Source organism: Sebastes umbrosus, chromosome 19 (genome assembly GCF_015220745.1).
Source record: "Sebastes umbrosus isolate fSebUmb1 chromosome 19, fSebUmb1.pri, whole genome shotgun sequence".
Classification (NCBI taxonomy): Eukaryota; Metazoa; Chordata; class Actinopteri; order Perciformes; family Sebastidae; genus Sebastes; species Sebastes umbrosus.
The window spans coordinates 22,577,806-22,604,448 of NC_051287.1; the positions used below are offsets into that span (position 1 = coordinate 22,577,806).

Consider the following 26,643-nt stretch of genomic DNA (forward strand, 5'->3'; position numbering starts at 1 on the left):
TTGGTTCAGGCTGGAGGTAGGCTCCAGTTTGAGTTGTGCTTTTGTTATTACTAATGCTGCAGAGACGTTATTCATAAAGCCTTAGCATGGATATGATCCCCCCCTCCACTCCTCCACTGCACATAATCACAAAGAGCTGGATAAGCTATCACCTTACAGCCTCACACACACACACACACACACACACAGACATAATAATGGGGAACAGAGTCCCTTTGTTTCACATAGACCTAAATAACATTCATTTCAAAATGTATTTCTTACATGTAGAATACAAAAAAATAAAAATGATTTAGCTTTTCTCTGTCCATAAAGGAACACTTAATCCTTCAGTTTATCGGGGGAAACAATCTAATTCAACATCACACTACATGGTTTTCAATTGACAGGAAGGAAAAATTGTCGTCTGAAAAGTAAATAACTGTCAGACAAATGTAGTGGAGTAGAAAGTACAATATTTGACTCTGAGATGTGGTGGAAATATAAAATAAATGGAAATACGCAAGTAAAGTACAAGTAGGCTACCTCAAATTTGTACTTAAGGTACTTAGGTTACTTGAGTAACCATCACGAATTAGGTTTTAATGTGACGTAAAGCGATGTATATCAAGGTTTTTCTCTCAATATACCTTTAGTAAATGCAAGGTTTATTGTGATGCTCATAACGTTTATGGATGTCAAGCAGCTTCCCGGCGTTGCCAAATAGATAGAGCCAGAGCAACACAACCTCCTCTCCATGCCAAATAGATAGAGCCAGAACAGCACAACCTCATCTCCACGCCAAATAGATAGAGCCAGAGCAACACAACCTCCTCTCCACGCCAAGTAGATAGAGCCAGAACAACACGACCTCCTCTCCACGCCAAGTAGATAGAGCCAGAACAACACAACCTCCTCTCCACGCCAAATAGATAGAGCCAGAGCAACATAACCTCCTCTCCACGCCAAATAGATAGAGCCAAAGCAACACAACCTCCTCTCCACGCCAAATAGATAGAGCCAGAGCAACATAACCTCCTCTCCACGCCAAATAGATAGAGGCAGAAAAACACAACCTCCTCTCCACTCCAAATAGATAGAGCCAGAGCAACACAACCTCCTCTCCACCATGGAACCTGATAATACGATACTAAAATTTAAAATAATATATATTTGCTCATACTTCCCATACATGAGTTACTTGCTTTTATGCATTTCACAGGGTTTATCTCAAAGACACAACCACTGATTTGTAAAATTAAAGCATAAAACTATTAATTGATTTGGTTTTAGCCCTAACCCCAAAATTAAGCTGTTATCAAGTGACAGCAATGACCATTTATAATCATATCTAAATAGCGTGTTAACTGTATTTCTTCCTCCCTTCAAACACCCTTTCACCACGCTGCAGTGATATGACGTAATGTGATGTATATGAAGGTTTTCTCTCAGTCAGACTGGGAAGCTGCATTCGCCCCGCTCCACATCCCTGCACAATCCAACTTCCACCGAGTCGAAACACATCACAACCATTTCTGGCACTTCAGGGACACTTCTTCTTCTTCTGTTTCTCTTTCTTCAGCGATGAGTCACACGAGAGAAACTCTGTCGCTGCACAGACCCGTGTTTATCTGCCTGACCTGCCCAGACTTGAGCTCTCATCCTGTTGTCGTCATATGTGAAACCTTCAGCAGTGATTAACGTTGAAGACTGTCACACTCTAACAAAGGACTCCCTGTAATTTACCAACTGCCTTTTCAAGTTATTTTTTCTGTCAGACCAGGTGAACCACACATTTTCCCTACTGTGTTTATCACTTTATGAGAGAAGAGGCTGAAAGAGAGGACACACAATCAATAAATCCCCTCACAACAAACACATGTGCTGCTCCCCCCTCCCTCTGACAGTCAATCACACACCAGTTGTTCTTGTTAACACATCAATTTGTGGGAATTGATCATGACTCAAGGCTAAAGAGAAGGGACACAGATCAGATTTTCAAATACCCAATATTCAGAGTATAGATTTAGATCAAGAGCTCTTTTTTCCACTGTGGCCCTTACAAAAACAAAGTAAACTTAAGTATAGTTCAAGTATAATCCCAAGTATACTTTATGTAATAAGTATACTAATATAAATGACTAGTAGTATACTTGTAAGTGTACTATTTCAATACTTCTTGGGAATAAATTGGCCCTCTTTTTAGTTTATAAAAGTATACTTTAAATGTAAGAGTAGTAAACTGAGTACACAACTAGTTTACATCCAAGTTGTATTTCGTACTGCAACTATAATATGATACAAGTGACATTATGGGTATACTGTTAGTTACATACTTGTAGCCCACTTTTTAGTTTATAAAAGTATACTTTTAAGTATACTTTAAATGTAAGAGTAGCAAACTTTGAGTACACAACTAGTTTACATCCAAGTTGTATTTTGTACTGCAACTATAATATGAACTATACTACAAGTTAACTTATAGGTATACTGTTAATTATATACTTACTGCCCACTTTTTAGTTTATGAAAGTACACTTTAAAGTATACTTTCAGTAAAAGACTAGTTTAATAGTTTTTACTGCAAGCATTGTAAGTTTTCTTCAAGTTAACTTATAGTACTTTGCCAAATATACCTTTTTGTATAGTTTTCAGTATAAGCCAGCTTGAACTGTTCTGTATACTTGCCAAGTACACTTAGTCTTTTCTGTATACTTGTCGGTAGAAGCCAAGTATACCTGGACTCTTCTGTATACTTGCCAAGTACACTTAGTCTTTTCTGTATACTTGTTGGTATAAGCCAAGTATACTTAAGTATAGTTTTGTTAAGTATATCTCTGATAAGTACATAAAAAGTAAACTGAAAGCATACTCTTTTATTTTAAGTACACTAATAGCACACTTGAATAAACTTCTTTTTTTGTAAGGGGGGGGGGGGCTGAGATAAAAATGCTGAAAATTGTGTTTTTTTGGGGGGCTTTTTTCCAGGATTGATTGTTATATAACCAAAGACTTGAAGTGAAAGAAAGAGGCGCACTAACTGTCCAGTTGCAGCTCAGCTCAGTGTGATCACTTGACTCACTGCAGGGTCAGACAACCGAGCGCTCGCTCCTGCTCTCCTCATCTCTCTTTCTCATGTTGTCACGCACATGCCCTGCTTTAAAAAGGCCAGTCCATACCATACCGCTGTTTCTTATAGTTACTAGACATGTACTCCTCCTCAGCTCCACTGGCCAGTCAGTCCTCTCATGCAACACACTTAACACACACAGTCTTTTCCCTCATCTCCTGTTTGCTCTCTGTTCCTCTAAAGTCTTTTCCTTCAGCAGTATCAGTGTGCATGTGACAAAGGATTTGAGAGCTTATTCAATTCATGAAGCTTGTTCTTTTTTTTTTTTTGGTATGGAGTGACGCAGAAAGAGAATTCAAAACCTTCAAATCTTGGAGGTGTTAAATCAGATTTGAATTACAGTGGGAGGACGAGAGCGAGATGAAGCGAGAGTGGGGGTGGATTCAGACTGCACAAAGATGGAGAAAAAAATAACATCTTATCTTCCCTTATTCAGATTGCCTTCACTACAGGAGACATTTTTCTTATACAAACACTCTAAAAATGTTCCTCGCTGTGAGCTTTGTGTTCTCAGCTCTCAGATTTAGTGAACTTCCTTTAGCTTGTTCTCAGTGAATCGCAGGCCTGGACTTTGGTCGCTTCATTCCCTTGAGGTGTTTTAAAGCTTGAAAGGCTCTATTGTTTAACTATAACACCTTATTGTACAAACTTAGTTCAGCTATGCAGATAAACTGGAGTTACAGTGTGGTATGAAAGCAGCAGAATGTAATCATAAGCACATTTTTCTTTTGTTTACTAACATAAAAAAGATACTGTGTCGACAGAGCCTAAATGTTAGTAGAGATTTTCGCACATTTATTAAATTTTTTTAAATGAAATATGTCATTTACATGCATTTAAAGCCATTTTCAGCACTTCTGAATCAGGAGTGCCACTGGCAGCAGTTGTAGATTTGAGTCTGAATAAAGAGCAGGTGTCCACAGATCTTAAGGATCTGGAGCGACTTTAAAGGAAATATCAAACCATTTAAAATCACATAGAGTTGAGAACATCTGTCTTTGTGAAGGGGATAAGGGCTGCACCTGAATAAGCTCATAATTTTGTGTTCTCTGCAGAATCTTCTATCTGATATGGGGATGGCAGGTTTAAATTCAAAATTGAATCTGGGTACGGCCGGATTAGCAGTATCCCCCTCTGAGCCACATTTAAAACTGGCTACTGTATGTGTCTATGGAACAGCATGTTCATACATTACTATGCTCACATTATCACTCATCACCGGTACAGTATATACACTTTACTAACCATGTACAGTATATGTGGGTTTCTGGGCACTATCATTATAGAAATTTAAAGTATGGGCCTAGCTTCTTAGTTTTAGCAGTTAAGATTTTAGTTATTTACGTTTTTAATCTTTATTTACCTCAGAAGGTCCTTATTCTTATGAGTGATTTGGCTTAGGAGCTATATGTTACTTTGATGAATGATTCCGAGATATAGATATTGGCAAATTTGACTTTTTTCTTTGTATATCTGTACTCTGTATTTATGATAGTTTTGAGTTAAAGGTGCCCTTCTCTTTCAGGTAACAATTCATTTTACAGTTCCGCAAATTTCATGGTAATTAGGTGATAATTAACAAGTAACCTATTTGAAATTTCTTTGGAATTACTGCCAAATTACCCCCATATTTACCTCAAAATTTATCAAAAATTACTTTATTATAAACCTTACTTAATAATTATATTCCGCTATTTCGTAATAGGTGGTAATTTATTTAATACATTTCCAGGAAAATAATACAAAGTTTATTGATATGCTTTATTTCCATGTCTGCTGATAAATAGATAAAACTGAAAAAAAGTCATTGTCAAATTTTTGAGGTAAATATTGGGGTAATTTGGCAGTAATTGCAGAGAAATTTCAAATAGGTTACTTGCTAATTATCACCTAATTACCATGAAATTTACAGACCTGTAGAATGAAGTGTTAGTCTCTTTCATTGTATATTGTCCTATTTTCACCTCACTGTCTGTTAAAAACATGAATATGTGGGTGTGTTTGTGTCTGTGGACGAGGGGAGGATGGATCAGTGTTATGTTACTGTACTGTATGTATATCTGCCTATCTTTCGACAGACACTTTTGTCTCAAACAACTTTAAGTGCATTCAAACTTGATAGGAACAAGAGCTACATGTCTAAATTTACAGTATATATACTGTGTGTGTGTGTATATATATATACATAAATATATATATAAATATAAATATATATATATATATATATATATATTATATATATATATATATAATATAATAATAATATGTCAATACATATATTTTTGTTCTTATTTTATTGTTTACTTAAAATATACAACGAAGAGTGGGTTTGCAGATGTTTCTACACCTTAATAAAGCAAACTTATCATTCAAATCATAAGAAGGCAGCAATTAGCAGGATGGACGTAGATGGAAGATTCCTCACTGAAAAATACAGTAAAAATGATTGAAACTTGTCCCATTTACTTCTCAGTAATCCTCTCCTCCTCTCAGTTCTTACATTTGCCTAAATCCAGTGACAATTTCTTCCTAAAAAAAAAACCCTGCCAATACCGAATTTGCAATGACTTCTACATTTCCCATCCCATCTTTATAACCTATTGCTCATTTTTTCATTCTATATTACCAACTAACCTCACTGAATGTATGTTTTGCACAGATGCAAATTGATATAAATCCAAATAGTCATCCTGAGATAATGCAGGGTTCATTACAGCATCACTGAACTGAAGACGGATGAATGAACATGCAGCGACTGAAAGCAACAACAGCAAATTATTTAATGTGGATTACACTGATTTTTCCATCTTTTACACTGCTAAGCACTCTGAGGAAATGGATTAAATAGCTATCTATTCAAAAGGATGAATCATTCCACAATGATTTGCTCTCTGTAGTCCAAGGCATACACGATTGAAATAATTGTATTGAGATCATACAATTGAAAACAGAAACTGGTCATTTACTGGTTTGGTCGACCCACCAGTAACTAGGATATGCAGCTCTCCATGAGATACACAGGGACAGTTAGTGGCTGGTTTTGGTAGCGCAGCATTAATTCGGTTGCATGTCAAACAAACACGTCCAAATAATAATACCGGATCACAAGCTTAACATGGGATTCCTTCTAAAAACCCAAACTAATTCCTGACCTCTGATTCGAGAAACTCATCTGTTTATCCACACAGTAATGCCGTTATGAAATTCAAAAGCTCCTCCAACTCTGAAACTGAAAGAATGACTTCATTCATGTTGCAGAAATGGAGGTGAAAAAAACACTGAACTATCTCACAACCAGCACGCTCCCTTATAGTCAATAAATGACCTGCATATCTGGTACATTTTCTGAAAAGATGTAGTTATATACAGTAAATACACACGTTTGTTTAAAACTATGTTCATTCCATCGTGTCGCCATATTTTGTCTTCCCGGTTCCTTTTGGTACTTCTGGTATAGACACTGAAAGACAGAGACAGATAAACAAACAGCATTAAAGTCTGCAAACCGTCCACATTTGGTTCGCCATGACTGAGGAACAGAGCTGATAAATCTGTTGAGAATACTGAGCCCAGGACAAAAATGTATTTGTACTTCCATAAAACACTGGTTGCTTCTCCTGTTTAAAGATGATCTAACTAACATATACACATTTCAGAACTTCCCTGGGTGAGCCATGAGGGATGGCGAGCAGGTCTGCAGCCGCACGCTGTACTCACCCTGCGGTGGTGGCGATCTGTCCGGGACTTTGCCCGTTTCCAGCAAAATCCAAAGGTCTGTGCATTTCTGCGTTTCCCAGCGAGTCACTGCGTAACTTGCCACTGAAGACGCCACTGAGAGAGAAGAGAGAGGCAAGGTTAGAGAGAGGCAAAGATAGCGGTTAGAGAGGAGAGAGGTAAGCTGGGAGGAAGTAGAGAGTCTTGTGTGTTTAAATCTATTTAATGTCACAGTGAAACGGAGGCTATACAGCGTCTTCAGCTTCTGTACTGTGACGTATTCCCCAGTAAAACAGAATATTTGAGCGGTGTACAGTTATGAGGGTGGATTTAAATCAAATCCTTTGCATTTGATTGGAACGCTTAAAAGTGGGCGGGCTAAATGTAACGTGGTACGGAGCCACGGAGGAGCCGCCACATACCTCCCTCAAAGTTTCAGATTGATTGACGGATGGATGTCACGATATTATTGGTTGAAATTGGTTGGTACTAGGGAGTTTTTTAAAGAAGTTATTTGCTAATTATTATCTATTTACCGGCAGACATGGAAATAAAGTATTAATTAACTTTGTATTCTTTTCCTGGAAATGTATTAAACAAATGACCAGCTATTTATTACTGCTTAATGGGAAATAGTGGGATATGATTATTAAATAATGTTTATAATAGATATAAAATAATAATAATAAAAGTCCAGAGTCAAGTCCCAAGTCAAGACAGCCAAATAAAGTAATTTTTGATCAATTATGAGGTAAATATTGGGGTAATTTTGCAGTAATTCCAAAGAAATTTCAAATAGGTTACTTGCTAATTATCACCTAACTACCATGAAATTTGCAGACCTGTAAAATGAAGTGTTATCAAAAAGATTACTGGATTATGATATAAATCAAGACTTTGTGTATTTTATTTTTAAATATATTGTTAAATAGGTGCACAATATGACCAGGGATGTGATCTAAAAGGGTTAAAAAGCATTTCATTTCGACTTTAAACCTCGTTTCTCACCTATTGAAATGAGAAGGTTCCACTGAAGGGGATAAGGAAGCTTCCTCTGGAGAGCCTTCTGAATGACAAATAAACCACCAGCACCTGTAAAAGTAACACAGGACACGTCTCAATGGCACATCTAGCAGCCATGATGATAGTTCAAACTTCATGTGATTCATTCAGTATCCAGAACACTCATTTTCATTTCGACAACATCACAAGTCAAGTCAGTCAAGCAAAATCTAAAAACAACCCGCGGTTGACCAAAGTGCTTTTTACAGTAAAAGGGAAAAAATAATAAATTGCAATGACATTAAAATCAAAGTAATATGGCATGATTTTTTTTTTTATTTTGTTAGCTGACGTGCGTTGTCTGACTGACTCTGAGATATGCACTATATCTGCAATAATCCAGACGAGAAGAAATAAAAGCATGGATTAATGTCTCGAAATCTCTAAAAGAGAACATGTGCTTGACCTTGCTTAAAACTCTATGAAGATGGTAAAAAGATGACTTGACAACAGCATTTATTTATTTAGCAAATTTAAAATCGGGGTCAAATAAAATGCCAAGATTCTTAGCGTAGGGTCTGACATAACCAGAGAGTGGACCTATAGGTCACCAGCTACATTTTTAGTAATATCTAGGGGTCCAGAATTAAAAATGTCCATGTTACGAGTCTTACAAGTCCTTTCTATTGTCCTCTTGCAGCTACAGGGTTTTGTTTTTTCTTGTTGTTGTTGACCTGACAAAGATCCGACTAGGATTAAGATCAAGATTGGAGTCAGTCTGCAGGCATGACTCTTTTCATCTATGCTGATTTCCAATAACCTTGCACCTGCATGTGATGTGTGTACACACTCCTTCTACGAGAAATGGGTGTAAATTTCTTTAGATCCTACAAAAGATTTCAGTAAAAATTCCTGCAGTGGAAATGAGGATTATTACGGCAATGACTGCGTCCACCAACAATAATGACTGTGGGGATGGTTAACAGCAACAGCCAACAACGACATGGAAAAAAAACATATATTTATTTTCTTCCAATGTGACTTCATTGTAATATAAGTCAAAACCAAGCTGTCATTTTCAGCTGGCACGTATTTTCATAAATGGTTAATAAATAATGCATATCAAAGCTTATATTATTCTAACAATATTGTGATTGTACACCCATCATCACTCTGTGTACTGAAAACATCCTGCTTTATTATGATACTAGAAACATTTGCAGAATATAGCTCCCTCCTGTGGTACACACTGGTCAAAATAACATAGTTAGTCAGGAGTTTCACTGGTCTTCTTACTTCCTACTTGGTGCTTATCTACAGATTTAACTTTGTAAAAAGTAATCATAGATTAGTTAGTTCAGGGACTGATTAAAGAAAGAGTGTAAACAGAAATAATCCAATATAATATATATTATTTTTTTTTTTTTAAATGTCTGATAATTCAGTGATGATGATACAATACAAAATAACAACACAGGTTATTGTGTAGTGTGGGTGAATCACACATCTGTTATTAACTTACCCAGTATAAAGGTCCCAGTCCCCTTCATGAAGGCATGAGACTGACAGGCAGCATAACTCTGCAAACCCTGAATATGACAAAACAGCTTTTACTACACGGTTTACCCTCTATAAACAGTTCTGTACATTTTTTCCCAGTTACATTACAGATGTTACAGTAATGTGCAGCAGCTGATGCATGTGACTGTCAGTGTCCTCCAGAGATCAGCAGGCTGCAGAGAGGAGAGTAAATATGAATAAACCCACCGGGTGTTTGGCTGCCAGCGCATCGTCCACTTTGGTGAGACCGATATTGACCATTTTGTTGGTTGTTGTGAAGCTGGAGGTTAAAGTTTTAGATGGAGAATACCATTAGCTGTGTTACCACTGTGTATACATAACTCTACTATTACAAAACGTCCGTGCTGCAAAGAAAGAAGAGAGAAACAGCCGTTTGTGTAAAACACTAGTGACGCCTGATGGACAGGAGGTGGTACTGCAGCTTCTTGACAATTAAAACAGTAAAATATCATATTAATGGACAAAAAGAGAGAGATTATTCTGGTGACATTAAAAAAGGATGAAGAACAAAAAAACAATTAAATAATTATGAAATACATTAGCATAACACAGACAAGAAAATATGCAAAACTAATACTATTATTAATCAATCTGACGATAACATTAACACGAGGTACATAATATAATAGTATGTGAATTGCTGCCATACAAGCAGAGAGGGGTGATAATATACAAAACTTGACTAGTTTGGCTCCTCAAATGTAGTGGTGGAAATTAACTAAGCATATTTACTCAAGTACTGAACTTAAGTACAATTTTGAGGTACTTATATTTTACTTGGGTATTTCTATTTTATGCTACTTACTACTCCACTACATCTCAGAGGGAAATATTGCAAATTTTTTCTCCACTACATTTATTTGACAACTTTAGTTGCTTTGAAGATTAATAATACAAAATATAATTAACCAATAAATTATGTTGTAATATTAGATTAAGATCAAACTTTACTGATCCCCGGGGTAAATTAACCAGCGGTAGATAAAGTAATTAAAATGAGCTCCACCTTTACCAGCTGCACCATTTATGTGTTGAACAAATAAAATATCCCCAAAACATCCCCAATATATTTTTTAAAACGCGTCAGACAAAACTTTGTAAAATATCCAAAATAATATTAGTAAACATCCCAAAAATATTAGTTAAATATTCAAAAAAAATATTAGTTATCGTAAAAAGCCCCCACCCCATCTGAAAAATAAGTTTGTGTTACAGAAATATGTTTTTCTTCTTTGTTATCCTGTAAACAATCCTTCAGTTTTATCTTGTGAATCCTTTGGGAGAGCCACTGGCATTGACTATAAAAGCTGCTGTTTGTTATCCAGATGGACAAACATTAAATCCTCTGTCTGAAACTCTTCCAACAATGACAAAAAATGTTTTGTTATAATAATTAAACGTTATATACATCAAAACTACCTTTTATCTATCATTATTGATAATTTCCCACACATTACACTTTGAATTTGGTGCTTTAATATTATATTGCTCATCCTTGGCCACTAAACAAGGATATTATTTTTTTTGTTACTATACTTGCAAATTAGAACTGTCAATCGATTAAAATATTTAATCGCGATTAATCGCATTATGGTCCATGATTATTCACACACTTTGTATCAGTTCAAAATGTACCTTAAAGGGAGATTTGTCAAGTGTTTAATACTCTAATCAACACGGGAGTGGGCAAAATATGCGGCTTTATGCAAATGCAAGTAAATATTTATTATTGGAAATCAATTAAAAACACAAAACAATGACAAATATTGTCCAGAAACCCTCACAGGTACTGCATTTAGCATAAAACATATGCTCAAATCATAACATGGCAAACTTCAGCCCAACAGGCAACAATAGCTGTCAGTGTGTCAGTGTGCTGACTTGACTATAACTTGCCCCAAACTGCATGTGATTATCATAAAGTGAGCATGTCTGTCGTTGGTACCCATAGTAACCATTTTCATTCACATATCTTGAGGTCAGAGGTCAAGGGACCCCTTTTGAAACTGGCCATGACAGTTTTTCCTCTCCAAAATATAGCGCAAGTTTGGAGCGTTATTTAACCTCCTTCACTACAAGCTATTATCACATGGTTGGTACCAATGGATTCCTTAGGTTTCCTAGTTTCATATGTATCTTTTTCTAGCTCCAACCTCCGAAAGATTGATTGTTTTAATGCGTTAAAGAAATTAGTTGCGTTAAAACAATTTCACGCTAACGCGTTATTATCATGTTAACATTGACAGCCCTATTGCAAATAAATGCAAACCATTTCCCACAGCTGCATTCAGTTTAAGGCCAGTAAACAGATTGTAAGACATGAAAGTTGGTGCTTAAATAAAGTCATCATCGTAGCCTGTCTTTATGTCTGTTACATGTCTTGCGTGACCTCAGGCCAGCCACAGCCTGCTGACCCCTGCGACCCCTCTGTTGAACTCTGACACCACAGTGACCTCAGGGGTTCTGCTGAAGGCTGGAGATGAGCGGGAAAAAGAAGAAGAGACAGATGGAGAGAGACCATCTACTGCTGAGACACAAGTAACAACACACAGGCTTAAGTTACCAGACATCTGTTACTTGTTAGCTCCAGAGATACAAGTGATAAAGCCACAGAGTTGGAGCAATGTTTTAAAAGGTATTTCAAACACAAGGTAAAAAGAACAACAAATGAACTACAGGTGGTTAGAACTGTGTGGTAAACAAGAACTCTGCACTAGCAAGGTTTCTACCAGTTAGTGAAGCCACCAGTCCACAAACTGGATGGTAAATCAGTTTTAAAGGCAGTAATATCAGCATTCATTAATGCAGGAAATTGATCTTACTGAACAGCCTGTTGTGGTTTGAGTGGGAGATGAAATATCAGGGTTCCCTATACAGCAGGTATATCATATAAAAACCCACTTCACACACAAATAGGGGGAAATAACTAGGGCTACAACTTGTGATTATTTATCTTTATCTTTTGATATTTTTTATTAATTAATTTACTTGGTAAAATGCCAGAAAACTGTGAAAAAATGTAAGGTATTTCATTTACAATTATAAACTAGAGACCATCTTGTGATGGGATCACACCAGCCGCGACATCAAATAGGACCGGGGCGATAAGTAGGGGGGCCATTCCTACCCCCCAAGGCTATTGAATGGAGGCTGGGACACAGTCTTGAGCTGTGGGGTATGACACATGCACAGTGTAATTGGAGCTGCAGCGTTGGAGGGTCACAGCAGACGGCGCTAGAAATAAAGGGATGGTGTCCGCTCAGGTGCTCTTTGGGTGCCCTCGGTCTGACTTTTTGGGTACACTCGATTGGATGGTGGCCGATATACTATAGAACGTTTTTAAATAGAAAGCACTTGTTTATGGTCTTTTATTAAAGACCTTTTCAATAATTACAGAATTGTTATTCTCACCCATAAAGTAGACTATAGACACCCCATGTTCTATGATCGTGTGCCAGCTAGTGAGCCTTTTGGTGAGTGCAGAGCAGATTTAACTGCTCATGTGTTGTACCCCAATGATATGATGCGATATGGCACCATGACATCTCCTCTTTTAACCCTCCGTGCTAGCCCCATATTTCTGCACTTGCTCAGGCCACTTCAATATTCAAACTCTACCTTTATTTTGATCTCAACTACACACTTATAAAGTTTCGTGACTGCAACCTTCCCTATCATGGTGACAAAATCTGCCCACAGACAGACGGACAGAAATAGAAACACCTGGCAAAGACCTGCTACAGTTGGTGTCTCCAGGACCCACACACAGAGAATTGAGACTCAAATTTGAGAAGCCCGACCCAGCAAATGTTTTCTTGATAACTGATTAATCTATATCAGGGTTCCTACACATTTTCCATTTCAAAATGCTTTACTTTTCAAGGCTCAAATTTCCAGACTTTTCTAGATTTTTCAGACCATATTAGACTTTGTGAATCGGAGGGCAGAGGATGCTGTGACTAGACTACAATGCTTTTGCCCTTGCATATGTTGGTCTTTTCACTTTTGGATTTTTATTTTTGAGTGTCGAACTCTCGGAAATCTTGCATTTTCCCATCGTGGCCGTTCAGTCCACAGTCTTGCGCAGAAAGTTGAACTGAGAGCCGTTTTGCAGGCTGTGACGTACAGGCATAGAGGCAGCTCTGTGTAAGACCTTCTACTTCTTGCCTTGCTTTCGACGACATCAAGCTCGCTCTGGTCCACGCTCTCTATCACAGTGGTAAACATTTTGGCTGCACTAGCTGCTCCAAATCCAATGAAAAACACTCTGATTGTATTATCTATTTATTTTTTAGAAATTCAGAATTTTATATTTTAAAAAACAGAATAGGTGCAATAGTCTGGAAACAGAAATGTTTTTCCATACTCTCTTTTTTTTTACTTTCTCTTTTTTACATACTTATCCAGACATGGAAATTACTGAAAAAAACAATAAATTTCGATACTGAATAGGAAGCCCATATAATGAAATTTTTTGTTGATTGATTCTCTATTGATCGCCAAAATTAGTTACCAATCATAGGCTCTGTGGTTGGGTGAATCTTTAAAATATTTTTTAACATACTGTATGTGAAAAGTCCTTTACACTTTACTTTAATGTCCCCCATTTAGCATTTAAAGGTTGTATGAAAACATTTATTAAGTGGTTAATAACACACTATAAGGTAGTTGTAGGCAGATATAAGTTTGTAAATGTATTTGTTAACAACTATAACTCCTCTTGTGGGCACTCACAGACTGCAGAGGTTAAAGTAAAGTGTTACCAAATAAATAAATATCGCAACAACTATAAGACAGTCTCATTTTACATTTTAGACTCTTCAGGCTACTTTAATGTATTTTCTTAAAACAGACTTTTATTATTAAGCTTCCACATGTTCTTCTATCTGTGACCAAATCGTTACCCGCAAGCCAACAATTTAACCTAAATGTATATGAATAATTAACTTCTTCTTACGCCGAATTCGCACCAGAGCAGCGGTGAAGTGTGGCCTGCGGCCACCTTCCATGTAATATCTATGAAAAGCTGCGGCAGCTGCTCCCAAGCTCAGCGAGCTGTGGTAAAGTGTGTTCAAAATAAAAGTTTAAATTTTAGTGGCAAAGTGCGGCCAGAGTACCCGCAGCCAATTAGTAAACAGATTATGAATCATGTGACATGTTGATTTGTTCAGAGAACTCCTGGCTGCAGAAAAATTTAATTATTGTGGCGAGACCCACTTCATTGCTGCCTGGTGAGAATTTGGCGTTAACCTGTGCATAAATCAACATAATTGAATACTCCCACATTGAGAGCATCACTTTAACGACTCCACAAGAGAACTCCAACAAATGAGGTTCATTTTATTTATTATCATTTTACATTGGAAAAGCAACGGTCAGTTATCCCCCCCAACTGTACTTCCATTCACATATTGTAGCTCTTTATTTCTAGGTGATTAATGTTTATATTCTTACAAAACAAAAAAGATTTCAGACACAATCTGTACACTCCAAATCCAAGTCACACCCCCTCCCTTCAACCCATCTATGACAAATAACGCTAACATGGGAGCCAAATTTTTAGTGCAGTGTTGAAAACCTGTTCGCACACATACAAAATAAACAATCAACAAGTCGCATGTACATCTGTGAATTACATGCTTACTATGTGTCTGGACTCCTCACCTAAGACACGAGAGGACACATTAAGCAGGTGTGCATTGTAGGTAATACAAGGAAGGCAGGCGATTGAGGATAAAGTCGACACAGAACAATTTCACTTGGACTGCCGTGTCTTAGAAAACAAAAGCAGGAAATGGTTCAGTTCATAAAACCGCTCTCCAAAATAAGATTTACCAAAAAGGTGTGTAAAGGGGTGGGGGGGGAATTCAAGTTTTACACTCCAAGACGTCTCTCACGTGGAAGATTTTTTTTAGTGACAATGATGGTGTGCAGTGTTTTCATGGAAAATCTGGAAGGGCAACACCGAGGAGGACTCACTCATTCATTCATTCAGGATTAAAGAAAGAAAAATCAAGTAACGGGGTTGAAATGTTCAGTCCCCCTCCCTGCCCAAAAAGACGTGACATAAAAAGGTCCCATATTGTCCACTTTTTTTTTTATAACATTTGCCTTCAAATATCACCAGGACAAAAACATGTTTCACAATCAAATGTTTTAAATAAATATAGCTCCATTGATAGAATTTCTTCAAAAAAATAACCCTTAGAGCAAACTCTCACACAAGAGCACTACCCCCCCCGCCCTCCCTCCCCGACACACGCATACCATAACCCTGCAGGTGCAAAAAATACAGTTGAAGAGACAGTTGTTTGTTATGACGGACTGGAGGGATTTTAACCAGTTGATACAGGAGTGCCGAGAAGACTTTGGTACAGATAATCATCAGGCAGATATTGAAGTGTCTTGAGAACATGAAATAATTATTTTGTGATCACAAGAAAGCAGTTTGTTTCTGTGGGATACTGACAAAGGCCTGTCAAAATACTAATAACACCCGGAACAGCTTTTTAAATAGCAACTGGAGGATTTTGAAAATGCGGATTTAAAAAAAAGAAGAAAAAAAAAGTAATAAATCCAGTTTTTTCAGGTGATTAAAAATTTGTACCTTGTCAAATTGATAGAAAAATAAAATAACTCAAACTTCTAGAAAAAAATTAAAGCCATTATTTGGCAGCTACTTTTATTATAGAACAGTGAAAATATTTTTTAACCCACCAATTTATGATTAAATATGAAATTTTAAAACTGTGGCCCTTTTACGAAGAGAAAAGACGTACATCAACCCTGCCCATAACCCATGTTGACCATTTCTATGTCCTTCAGTACATATTGGCAGCACATACACACAAACATACACACACAAGCATACGCACTCATACACACTCCCACACTCAATACTGGTAGTGTGATTCAATCAGTGAAATCTATCTGATGTGTGTCGTGGTTGGCTGCGTGGGGAGTACGACAGACAGGGAGGCGGCGGCGGCTAAGGTGTCGATGACCATGAAGACAGCAGCCGTGTGCACCAGAGAGGTCAGAGAGGGAGCAATACAGTGAAAAGGTCCATGTCCCATTGTACCAGCTGAACGACGGGTACTGCAGCCCCTGGGTCCCCCGTTTGCACAGACGTCACCACACCCAGCGGCCGGGTGGAGGAACAAAAGTGGATGACGACAACTGTCCGTGTTGTGGTCCAAAGAAGCTTGTCCAGTTCATCAACAAGACGACTTTTTTCCCCTCTCGCATACAAAACCATAGCAGCAGGTAGAGCTCGAGGGTCTCCCTCCTCGAGAAAAATAATGAAAAAACAAAAATAATACCTTTCCCCCGTCATCCAGCAAGCAAGCTATGGAGAATTACCAGTTCTGGGAAGTGGCAGATGTCTTTTTGCTTTATTCTCCTTCCCCCTCCTCCATCTTCTTACCCCCTGAATCCATCAAACAATCAAGCAACCAACATTGTCCTCTGTCGTTAGTCTCTTGTCTGCAATTTCCCCCCTTTTTTGCACTTCATCCCCCGCTCCCCTCCCACGAGTCTAACCCTATCCCTCCCTCCCCCGTTCTCCGAGGACAGAGGACCGATCATCGTTCGGGCTCCGACTCGAGGGCCAGCACCCGCTTGCGCTCGCGACACTGCTTCTTGTGGGCGGGCCAGTCCCTCTGTTGGCACTGGGAGCCACAGTAGCGCGCCACCTGGCAGCGACCGCAGATGTTGAACTCCCGGAGCTGTGGAAAGACAAGGAACAAGATCATGTTTGGCTCTTTCTATCTAATGTTGCTTAGTATTGAGATCCTAGGTAACAATTTTGCCGGAAGCATCAACTTGTGGGTGGGTTTAAGAGGGTAAAAATGTTTATAACTATAGTTTTCATCTCCCACTTATAAAATAATTAAAACAACTTAACTACACATTGAATTTAGAGCTGCAACAAGGTGTTAGTTGTCAGCTATTAAATTAATTGCAAAAAAAGGCATTTGAGAATGTCATCTTGGACTTTGGGAAACACCGATTGACATTTTTCACCATTTTCTGACATTTTATAGACCAAACAAGTAATTGATTGATCGAGAAAATACTGAGAAAAGATTTATCAACAATGAAAATAATCGTTAGATGCAGCCCTAATTGAATTGATTAAAATCCGACTATAAAATCATAAGTTCAACAGGAATGCCAGTTAGAGTACGTACCCTCCTCTCGATGAGTGAACAAGGAGGATAATGACACTCATAGTATGTGCAGGAGCACTCCTCTTCCTCCACCAGCTCCCCGTTAGCGTTGTAGTAGCGTGTGCGACTCAGCTCCAGATACTGCTCCTCCACAGGGTCAGCCGGTACCTGCTGGATGGCCAGCCAGTACAGAGACTGCTCTCTGGATGAGTAAGATAATACAGAAAGAAATATTAGGCTTGTGTTACATGCTTAACAACAAATATTGATGAATAAGCTGCAAGAAACAGGCTGCAGGAACACACACAAGAAGCCTATTACTCTCAATATTGTTAAATAAATGGTCAGCTAACCAGAATACAAAATTATATTTAAATTTAAAAAAAATAATAAAAAAAATCATGTAAATATTCATTTTTTTCTGAGCAATTGCCCATATCTGTTTTGGTTTTCATGGGAAAAAAATCGTTGTCGTCAGGCCCAGGCTAAGTTAAGGCCTCAATGAATCAGACTGGCTTTACCTACAGATAAAACATCCAGCTCGTGCAGTACTCTGCGTTCCTAGAGAGCTACAGAATCATCATAATTCAGTCTTTAGCACCAGTATAGCTGCACTCCTACCTCTGTTTGCTGGAGATCTCCTCCGGTTTGGGGCTCCAGCCCACTGGCACCAGTCGCAGGTTGTCTAGCCGGTTGTCCACCGTCACAGAGTTGATGTGGATCACTTGAAAACTGGGGGCAATGCCTCCTCTGTGCTTCTCCCTGGGTTAAGACACGTATCCAGATCATAAGTCAGCCAGTCTCTTACCAGTTATAAAATAATGACAGTTCAGTAAGAGGAGATCCACTGATGTAGATGTTGGATGTTGACCAATAGATTTTTAAAGGCTGATATAATAATAGTTTGGAGCAGGAAAAAGCCGAATAATTGTCTGATATCTTCTATCTACTTTTGCATACACCATTTTTAATAAATCTGTTTTTTGTCACTCCAAATTTAATCTTTTGTAAGAGAATATCCTGAAGTGGGATTTGGTGGATTACATCGTTGGAAAATGTTCTACTTATTTGCAATGGGCGATGCGCTGTTCTGTGGCTCACAGTATGAGTTGCCAGGATTACTTCTGTTGCACGTCTCGTACATTGTTAAATGACACTCTTGCAAACCAAATAATGTTCGTGCATATCTCTCGGGTAAGGAAGATCCTTAAGTGTGCGGTTTCATGAATGGATGATTACGTGGCTGGATTATTTGAAAGAGAGGACGCTATATTGTTACAATAAGTAAATTAAAGTAACAGTGAGTGATATCTTTTCCTCCCTGTCTGCCTGTCTTGTATCTGGGATAAAGAGCTGATAATGCGTTTTATATTCGAGAGATAACTTTTTTCTCCCCCTCTTTATTGACTTTGTGTATGGAGCCTCAATGCGTAACAGTGATGTATGTCCCAGCGTGACTGGTGGCGGCTATGCAGCCATCGGCCACTATCAGAGCGTAGTTCCGCCGGTAACGATAGTTTGAAAAACGTCCTATTGGCTAAACCGATTAATCGATCTACCTTTAGTAGATGTGCAAGCAAAACTGCTAGAACTGCATTTTGGCTACTTCCTTGTTTATTTCAATACTTTGGTCTCGTGTAAGAAGAGCATAAATTATTAAGGCCACAAGCAGAGCATTTAGACTTTCTCTATGTCAAAAACAACATTTGCAGGTCACAATTTTCACTGTGGATCATAGGACAAGGCTCAATTTATACGCTGATAAACATGAGATAACATGATACAATTATATGAAAGATCAATAACAAGCAATTGTCAACTTTAAACTTGTGAGATAAACAGTACTGGTCCACTGAACTAACAGAGTTCCTGATGATGTGAAGCTTTACTGATATCAGCAGGAACATTATTTTGGAGGACAGAGTCAGCTACGGAGAACCAGCCTGTATGTTTCTTAAGATGAAGAAGCACCGAGAGAGATGCAGCTGGTGCATCTCTAGGTTGTCTTCAGCATTCATCTTGCAATTTTAGCTATTTTTTTATCAGACTTTTCTGTTGCAACAATACTCATATCTGTATTCAGAGGTCCTATTCAGTGCGTTTAGGTTGATTATGATCAGAGGACCCTATCGAGGACACTTCCATTATAAGAAATGCTCGACTACACAGAGTGTTGAGTTCAGCTGCTCCAACAGAAAAAAAGTGTTTACTCCACACCTGACATCATGAACAAAATACTTACCAGAGCAGCTCATGCAATGGCCTTCCTGCCCAGCGGCCTTTGCCAATGTCGAAAGCGTAGGCAAAGATCTTAGCTCCATTGCCATCCGCATCTACCTCCATGCGCGCCTGGAAATGGAATAACACAATTTTTTAAACATTGGCACTATCAGAAAAGTGGAAATGGCAATATTTTCATAAACACAAGTTGCAGTCGTTTACCTCAAACGCATAGTTTTCCACAAGCGGTATGTCCTGCTCATCAATCAGTGTGTATTTTGTCTGAAATGAGAGAATATTTTCATGTTAACAACCACAACTGTTACAGGAGTAGCTGTCTTTTCATGGCCTGCTTTAGCACAACACCAACTTGTTAAAACCAACATTTTGGGAATGTTTACAAGGAACCCAAGGAGGAACAAAACAATGTGAGAGTAGGGGTGGGGAAAAAAACGGATTCACCTATGTATCACAATTTTGTTGTTGTTGCCAGAATCGATATATTTGCTTCATTTGAGTCTATGCGGAGGTAGAAGGAAGTTACCACTTGTATTGTTGTAATCAGAGTAACGTGACGTCATATCTGTTCCATATCCGTCAACCAAAACAAACAGCAGCCAGTCGCAGTGAGCCGAAACGATAGAAGTACAAAACGGCAGAGGGTGTGCATGGATGCGACCTACACTCTCACATGTTAAATCCAAATTTGTAAACACTACATATACAGTAAAGTATGGAAACACTTTGGGTTTCACACATTGCCAGGAAAAGCAGAGCTAGACATCATGGCTAAAGCTGCATGCTAACTCTGTCATGGACAGCTAACGTTCTCGTATTACGGTAACATCCGGTCAAGCCAGCCGTCACTCTCATCTCTGTGGTCAAATTGGCCGACGCTACAACTGTACAGCACCCATATACTGACATTTATGTCAAATGCACTCAAGCGGCCCCGATGGAGCTGACCATGACTGTATAAAGAGAACAGAGCTGACGGGAGAGCTAGCGACGGAATTGGCGAAGTTAGCGGAGGTATACATGTGTGACAATGTCCGGTTTTCAAAATAAGGTCTTAACAAAGGGAACTGTATATACAATATACTTATATGTAAATAAGAGAAATAAGATTGATTGGATTGTATTCACCAGAAGTATAAAACATTACATGTCCCTTATAAATTAAAAAGAAAATATCATTAAATTGTAAAGCCAATGTCTTTATTCTTTGATTTTGGGGTTGCTGGATTTTTTTAAAATTATAAATAATACCTGACAACGACTGATATATTTGACTTCAGGACATCTCTGACTACATACATGCTGAAAATCAAAAAGGTTTTACTGTATTAAGATATTTTCCTAAGTCCCTAGAAGTCTATGATTCAACTTTTTCCCCATGGTCTAATGTTAAAAAAATATCACAAAAATCACAATAAGTCATAATATCAAATCACAATACTCAAAAATCGCAATACACAAAAGACAATGTGAGAGCAGGATCCTATAAGCTCATAACTGATTACATGTATTTAAAAGTAGGCATTCCCAAAGAGCTGTTTCAGTATTTTGAAACTTTCTACTCAAATAATTAGATATTAAATACATAAAATAACGACTTCAATCAGTGATCAGTTATAAAATAATTTGATGAGCCCCCTGTGTGTCTATTGCTGAATCACCTCCTGTTATTAAGCAATGGCTCCCAAGATCTTTGAGTTTAGTTACAAAGGCATCATGGCAACTCAATTACTAACTGTGTCCAACTTTTAATCAGTTAATAATGAGGCTTAATCAGTTCCAAATGTGGCTTTTTTTGGTGTATATATATTTCAAGTGTATATTTATGCACAATTTAACTGGTTTACAAAGTCAAACAACACTACTTTGTGAAAGTGGCATGTTTGCAGAAGGCCACAAACAGTCACAAATGATAAGGTATGTCTAAACTCCTATTTAGTAATTTGCCCCACATGTGGCAGCTACAACACATACTGTACATAAACTTCGTTGCACATGTCCACGTCATCAAGAGGGAAAACAAGCTCAACAACCTGATTTGAACCAATGTTTGGCACAGCTCTTTGTTTATGTTTTCGCTATGCTTCTTCTGTATGTAAATGTTTTCAATGTTTTCTGCTGTTACTATGTATACCGTCATTTTGAGAAAAAACAACAACAAAAAAACTGATTTAAACCAACCAAACTCTCAGCTTCTTTTTTGTTTTCTTACATCAACAACATCTGGACTCATCTTTCTAAAAGGGAGCTACAGAGTCACGTGTTGACCGTTTACCTGGACTCTCTGTTAGTAGGTGGGATTACAAGTGACACGTGACAAGATACCAACACAGTAGCCTCCACGTTCCACTGAGCATGGTACAAAACAGCGCATACCTAAAGGTCCAAACGTGCAATGTGACACTTTGTCTCGCCTGCCAGACTATTGTGTGTAGATCTTTAACAGCAGTGACATCATGTAAATAAGTTGTGTGTGTCTGCTGACTGGAGCCCAGAGGAGGAGCACTGTGTGTGTGACACCCAGCAGGTGGGCAACTGATTGGTTACAGCTCAAACAAAACGCTCTGCACACTGTCTATCCTGGGTGTGTGTGTCTTGTGTCCTCTCAGGTCATCTGGATCAGGTCTGCTTAGTGTCCCCAGAGTCAGAACTAAACATGCAGAAGCAGCATTCAGTTTTTATGCACCAAATATTTGGAACAAGCTCCCAGAAACCTGCAGGACCAACTCCAACTCTGAGTTCTTTTAAATCAAAGCTTAAAACTTTCCTGTTTGCTGCTGCTGCCTTTTATCAAACCAGATAATGATCTTATACTGCACTATAACTTTTACTCTTGTGTGTTATATTCTATTTTAGCTTCTATCCTAAAGCTTTTATTTTCTAATCTGTAATGTTTTTATGACTGTTTTAATTATGTCTTAATGTTCTTTTGCACTTCTTGAATGTTTATGCAAAGCACTTTGAACTGCCCTGTTGCTGAAATGTGCTACACAAATAAAGCTGCCTTGCCTTGTTGCCTTGTGACACCAGCAGCCAGCCAGCCAGGAGAATCTCACGACCATCGTCCAGACATAGTTTAACGTCACAACACTGCTTATGTAGCCCAAAAAACGATGCAAGTGTTCGGCCACAGATGTTGAGCAGTGTGTTGTGCTGCCGGTGCTTTGTCACGTTGCACAAAAGACTGAGTAGATGGAGCATGGCGATGGCTTCCTCATTAGCAGACACTCCACCGTGTAATCCAAATATAACACAGCTAGCATGCCGCTGCTAACTCTACCATTAACCGATAAATTGATATATAAATATATCACCCACCGTCGAAAACACATCTCCATGTCTACCCGACACCAGTACCAACACAATACGACCGCCTGTGTTTACCTCTGTGGTGATTATTCCACCGTTCACCGTCAGCCAGCAGCTAACCTGCTATATGCTAGCTAGCGTTAGCTCCACACAGAGAGCCAGTCTGCCTCGGCCGGCTCCTCTAATCCGGTCAAACGCGGTTAAAATCGGTAAAGCTGTGCGCCTCCCACATCGGCAGCGGGTTGTTAAGCATGAAAGCTGTTGCCTAGCACCGACACATCACCGCGGAAACCTTATTTTCTACCGTGTTTCGGTCTCCCCGCCGGGCCCTCCCATCCCCCGGCCGGCCGCCGCACATGGCCGTCCTCCCGGGCTCCAGCTCACCTTCCCGGCCACACGGCCGAGCCGCACGATGCCCAGCTTGAAGTCCGACATCAGGAGGACGGTGCAGTGGTGGCAGACAGAGGCCGTAGAGATCCAACCTTTAGGTGAACAACTCTCCGGGGCAGCCCCTCTAGCCCCGGTGAAGTGATGCCAGTTCGGGTGTTGGGTGTTTCGGCGTGACTCCGGATCTCTCCGGCAGCAGCCCAGCCTCACTGGGTGACACACCGCTGCTGCTGCTGCTGCTGGCGCAGGAAACAGAGCGAGCTGCTGAGGGGGCGGGACGAGACGAGCCACTGATCAACCGACCAATCAGAAGCAACGCTGAGGTTATTCTATTACGAAGCGTCTGATCTGTTGGCCAATAGGAAGCGAGTATTTCTGTTTCAGTTATTACGTCATATCACTCTCGTGACCACTTCCAGACATTTTCGCGCGAAATGTTTGATGGCTGGGTGGGAGACTACATATTACTGAATATTACTGAATATGTCTCAAATGTGTAGATATCATATTTACAGAGTAAGTTATATGTATTTGCAAATCGTTCCTGTATTTTTGGGGATGAGACTTTACGCAACACAAATACAAAAATACATGTTTGTGCATAGTGACATATTTGCAGATCATGGTACACATTTGTGGAATGTCTTCTGTGGGTTACAACTAATAAAGTCCAATAAAAACTTCCATATCTCAGTGGCCTAGAAGCATCTCCCACAACACTACTATAGAAATATTATATTTGGTTGCTATGATTACAGTGACAAAGACAGTAATGCATTTTTTCTTATTAATTGAATTTTAATTCTGGCGAAGTTCCACATTCACAAGTGTAAATTTACCAAAAAAAAGCCTAATTTCTTTGTATTTATGAAAGAAATGGATCTATATTTGTCAACAATTTCTTCCTCACAAAACAAATAGCAATGAAAACAATGAATGTATGCAATATCTTTAAAGTCTTTAAAGTGAAATTATTGTCATACTCTCGCGTGGTCTTTTTTATTTATTTATTTAATTATTTTTTATTTTATGTTGGTTTTGTTTAATTTCTGCTGTCCTTTTATGTTTGGCACAGCTCTTCGTTTATGTTTTCGCTATGCTTCTTCATATGTAAATGTTTTTAATGTTTTCTGCTGTTACTATGTATACTGTAATTTTGAAATAAAAAAAAAAGAAAAAGAAAAAAAAGCATTTCCCACATAGACAGTCCACCATTATAAAAGACACATCTATGAAACTGTTGATAATCTCAAACTACAAGCTAGCTCGATTATCAGTCTTTGTATTATGAACTTTTAATCCATGATTTTATATTTGTAAAACTTTCCCAGAGCCTAGAAAGGTTATATTTATTTGTATGACGTCATTGTAATAATATAAACTCCATGGGCTGAGTTCAGTGGTGTTTAACATCACAGCGTATAATGTTTGCTATGCTATAAATTAGGCTTGATGATGCAGGACCATGGACTATTGTACATGGTGTATATCAACATGAGAATCTTGCACCTACGCTGGCAGACCCACAAGGCAAGGAATAATGATAGAAAATGATAGCCTACATCAAGAAAGGTGTATCATTATCAGATATGTGCTTAGTGGTGTACATTAAATAGTTATTGTATAACAACAACAGTTTCAAATTTAACCACAGGTAATAAGTATATTAGATATAGCCCTTTTCTGTCATTTTATACGTAATTGATGATGATACTTTTTTCTTTGTAAGTCAATGCAATTACAGTTAAAGTTCAGCATTTTTCCACATAGATGTGTAGGTCTCCGTGTTTAAAACAGTTACAGTATGTTTAAAAACAAGTAAATATTGATTTGGGTAAAATGATTAATTAATTCATTTAAATAAATTGTAAAAATGTGTAAGGGTTTAGAACATTACGATAGAAGTATATGATGGTCATTCTCATGCTCTATTATGTCTCATAAATTGTTGCAGCAATTTTTGGGGTTGATACCATTTGTTACACAGATTTGGTGCTAAATTTAACCATTTTTTACCACTCGAGAATTGATCAAAATGATCAATAATCCCTCCAAAATACCACAGTAAGACACCATGACCTTGAGGAACACCATAGAAAAAGCCATGCTGTGATTTGGTATAAAAAACTTTTTACATTTGGAGATTTCTGCAAGAATTGCATTTTTCAGAGATTAGATGGTGAGCACTTTTGTTGTAAACTGCTCAGAAACCCCCTTATTGTCTTTCTACCTAGGAAAGCCATCCATCCTCTGAATGCTCTAGGTCTCTAGTTTGTGGCTGTAAAGTTTCATGAGGCTGTGATTATCCTCACCACAGGTCATTTTATACAGTGAGGTCAAATTTTAAAAAATGGTCTCACTATATGAAATGGATACTATGGGGACTAACATCATCACACATGAATACAGTTGGGCTCATTGAATCCACAAGAGTCTCAGCTTTGCAGTGATACACATTTTATGTGATTCCAAGACTGTTTAGGGACCCCAGTATGCAGAATTATTTAGATACATCATTTTAGAATAGGCAAAAATAACATATTTATACTGCTTCCAAAAAACTGCATGTGATTATCATAAAGTGGGCATGTCTGTAAAGGGGAGACTCGTGGGTACCCATATAACTCATTTTCATTCACATATCTTGAGGTCAGAGGTCAAGGGACCACTTTGAGTTTTTCCTCGCCAGAATTTAGCCTAACATTTGGAACATTGTTTAGCCTCTTTCCCGACACGCTATCATGACATAGGTTGGTACCAATGGATTCCTTAGGTTTTTTAGTTTCTAGCTCTAAAATTGAATGTGCTGCAGCTTCTCAAAGACTGTAAAGTTGGTCGGGATCATCCGCGGGTCTCAGAGGGTTAAAGGAATGTACGACAAATGATTTCATCCACACACACTCTGATTCTCATATGGTAGCAAACTGGAGGATGTTTCAAATTGCGTTCATTACTCTAAATAATCTCCAGGGCCTGATGCAGTTTCATCACCAGCATCTTCTGTCCAAACACATCTGTCTGGTGATAAAGATGACTTTCAGTTCAGTTACTCAAGTGAGTGAGCACCCTCTGGAGATCAGGAGCAGTATTACAGAAACGTTTTTGGAAAATTGTAAATTTTGAAGAAGAGTT

General features: G+C 38.4%; 2 protein-coding genes across 4 annotated transcripts; both read right to left on the reverse strand.

Annotated features, from left to right (window-relative positions):
• Positions 1–5,864: 5,864 nt before the first annotated feature.
• On the reverse strand, positions 5,865–9,773 carry tmem141 (transmembrane protein 141). The gene is made up of 5 exons (XM_037751827.1): positions 9,593–9,773; positions 9,348–9,414; positions 7,832–7,915; positions 6,827–6,940; positions 5,865–6,569 (listed from the first exon to the last, which is right to left on the reverse strand). Exons 1-5 carry the CDS (start codon positions 9,644–9,646, stop codon positions 6,508–6,510), a joined length of 381 nt encoding a protein of 126 aa, XP_037607755.1. The 5' UTR covers positions 9,647–9,773; the 3' UTR covers positions 5,865–6,507.
• A 4,953-nt stretch (positions 9,774–14,726) lies between these two features.
• On the reverse strand, positions 14,727–23,829 carry zmynd19 (zinc finger, MYND-type containing 19). Of its 3 annotated transcripts, none has more exons than XM_037753160.1 (6): positions 23,509–23,829; positions 20,020–20,079; positions 19,820–19,926; positions 18,199–18,339; positions 17,599–17,779; positions 14,727–17,133 (listed from the first exon to the last, which is right to left on the reverse strand). In XM_037753160.1, exons 1-6 carry the CDS (start codon positions 23,557–23,559, stop codon positions 16,990–16,992), a joined length of 684 nt encoding a protein of 227 aa, XP_037609088.1. In that variant the 5' UTR covers positions 23,560–23,829; the 3' UTR covers positions 14,727–16,989. The 3 variants fall into 3 exon arrangements, with proteins under 3 accessions (XP_037609088.1, XP_037609091.1, XP_037609090.1); XM_037753163.1 differs by lacking the exon at positions 23,509–23,829 and adding an exon at positions 23,200–23,385; XM_037753162.1 differs by lacking the exon at positions 23,509–23,829 and adding an exon at positions 23,134–23,385.
• Between the last annotated feature and the right edge of the window lie 2,814 nt (positions 23,830–26,643).

Excerpts from the sequence above, each read along its gene's own strand:
- tmem141 (XM_037751827.1), bottom strand. The coding sequence starts at position 9,646 with ATGGTCAATATCGGTCTCACCAAAGTGGACGATGCGCTGGCAGCCAAA. Across the intron at positions 9,415-9,592 it reads CGCTGGCAGCCAAACACCCG|GGTTTGCAGAGTTATGCTGC; the intron begins GTGGGTTTATTC and ends TGTCATATTCAG. Across the intron at positions 6,570-6,826 it reads CAGATCGCCACCACCGCAGG|TGTCTATACCAGAAGTACCA; the intron begins GTGAGTACAGCG and ends TCTGTCTTTCAG.
- zmynd19 (XM_037753160.1), bottom strand. The coding sequence starts at position 23,559 with ATGTCGGACTTCAAGCTGGGCATCGTGCGGCTCGGCCGTGTGGCCGGG. Across the intron at positions 20,080-23,508 it reads TCGGCCGTGTGGCCGGGAAG|ACAAAATACACACTGATTGA; the intron begins GTGAGCTGGAGC and ends CTCTCATTTCAG. Across the intron at positions 19,927-20,019 it reads TGGAAAACTATGCGTTTGAG|GCGCGCATGGAGGTAGATGC; the intron begins GTAAACGACTGC and ends TTCCATTTCCAG.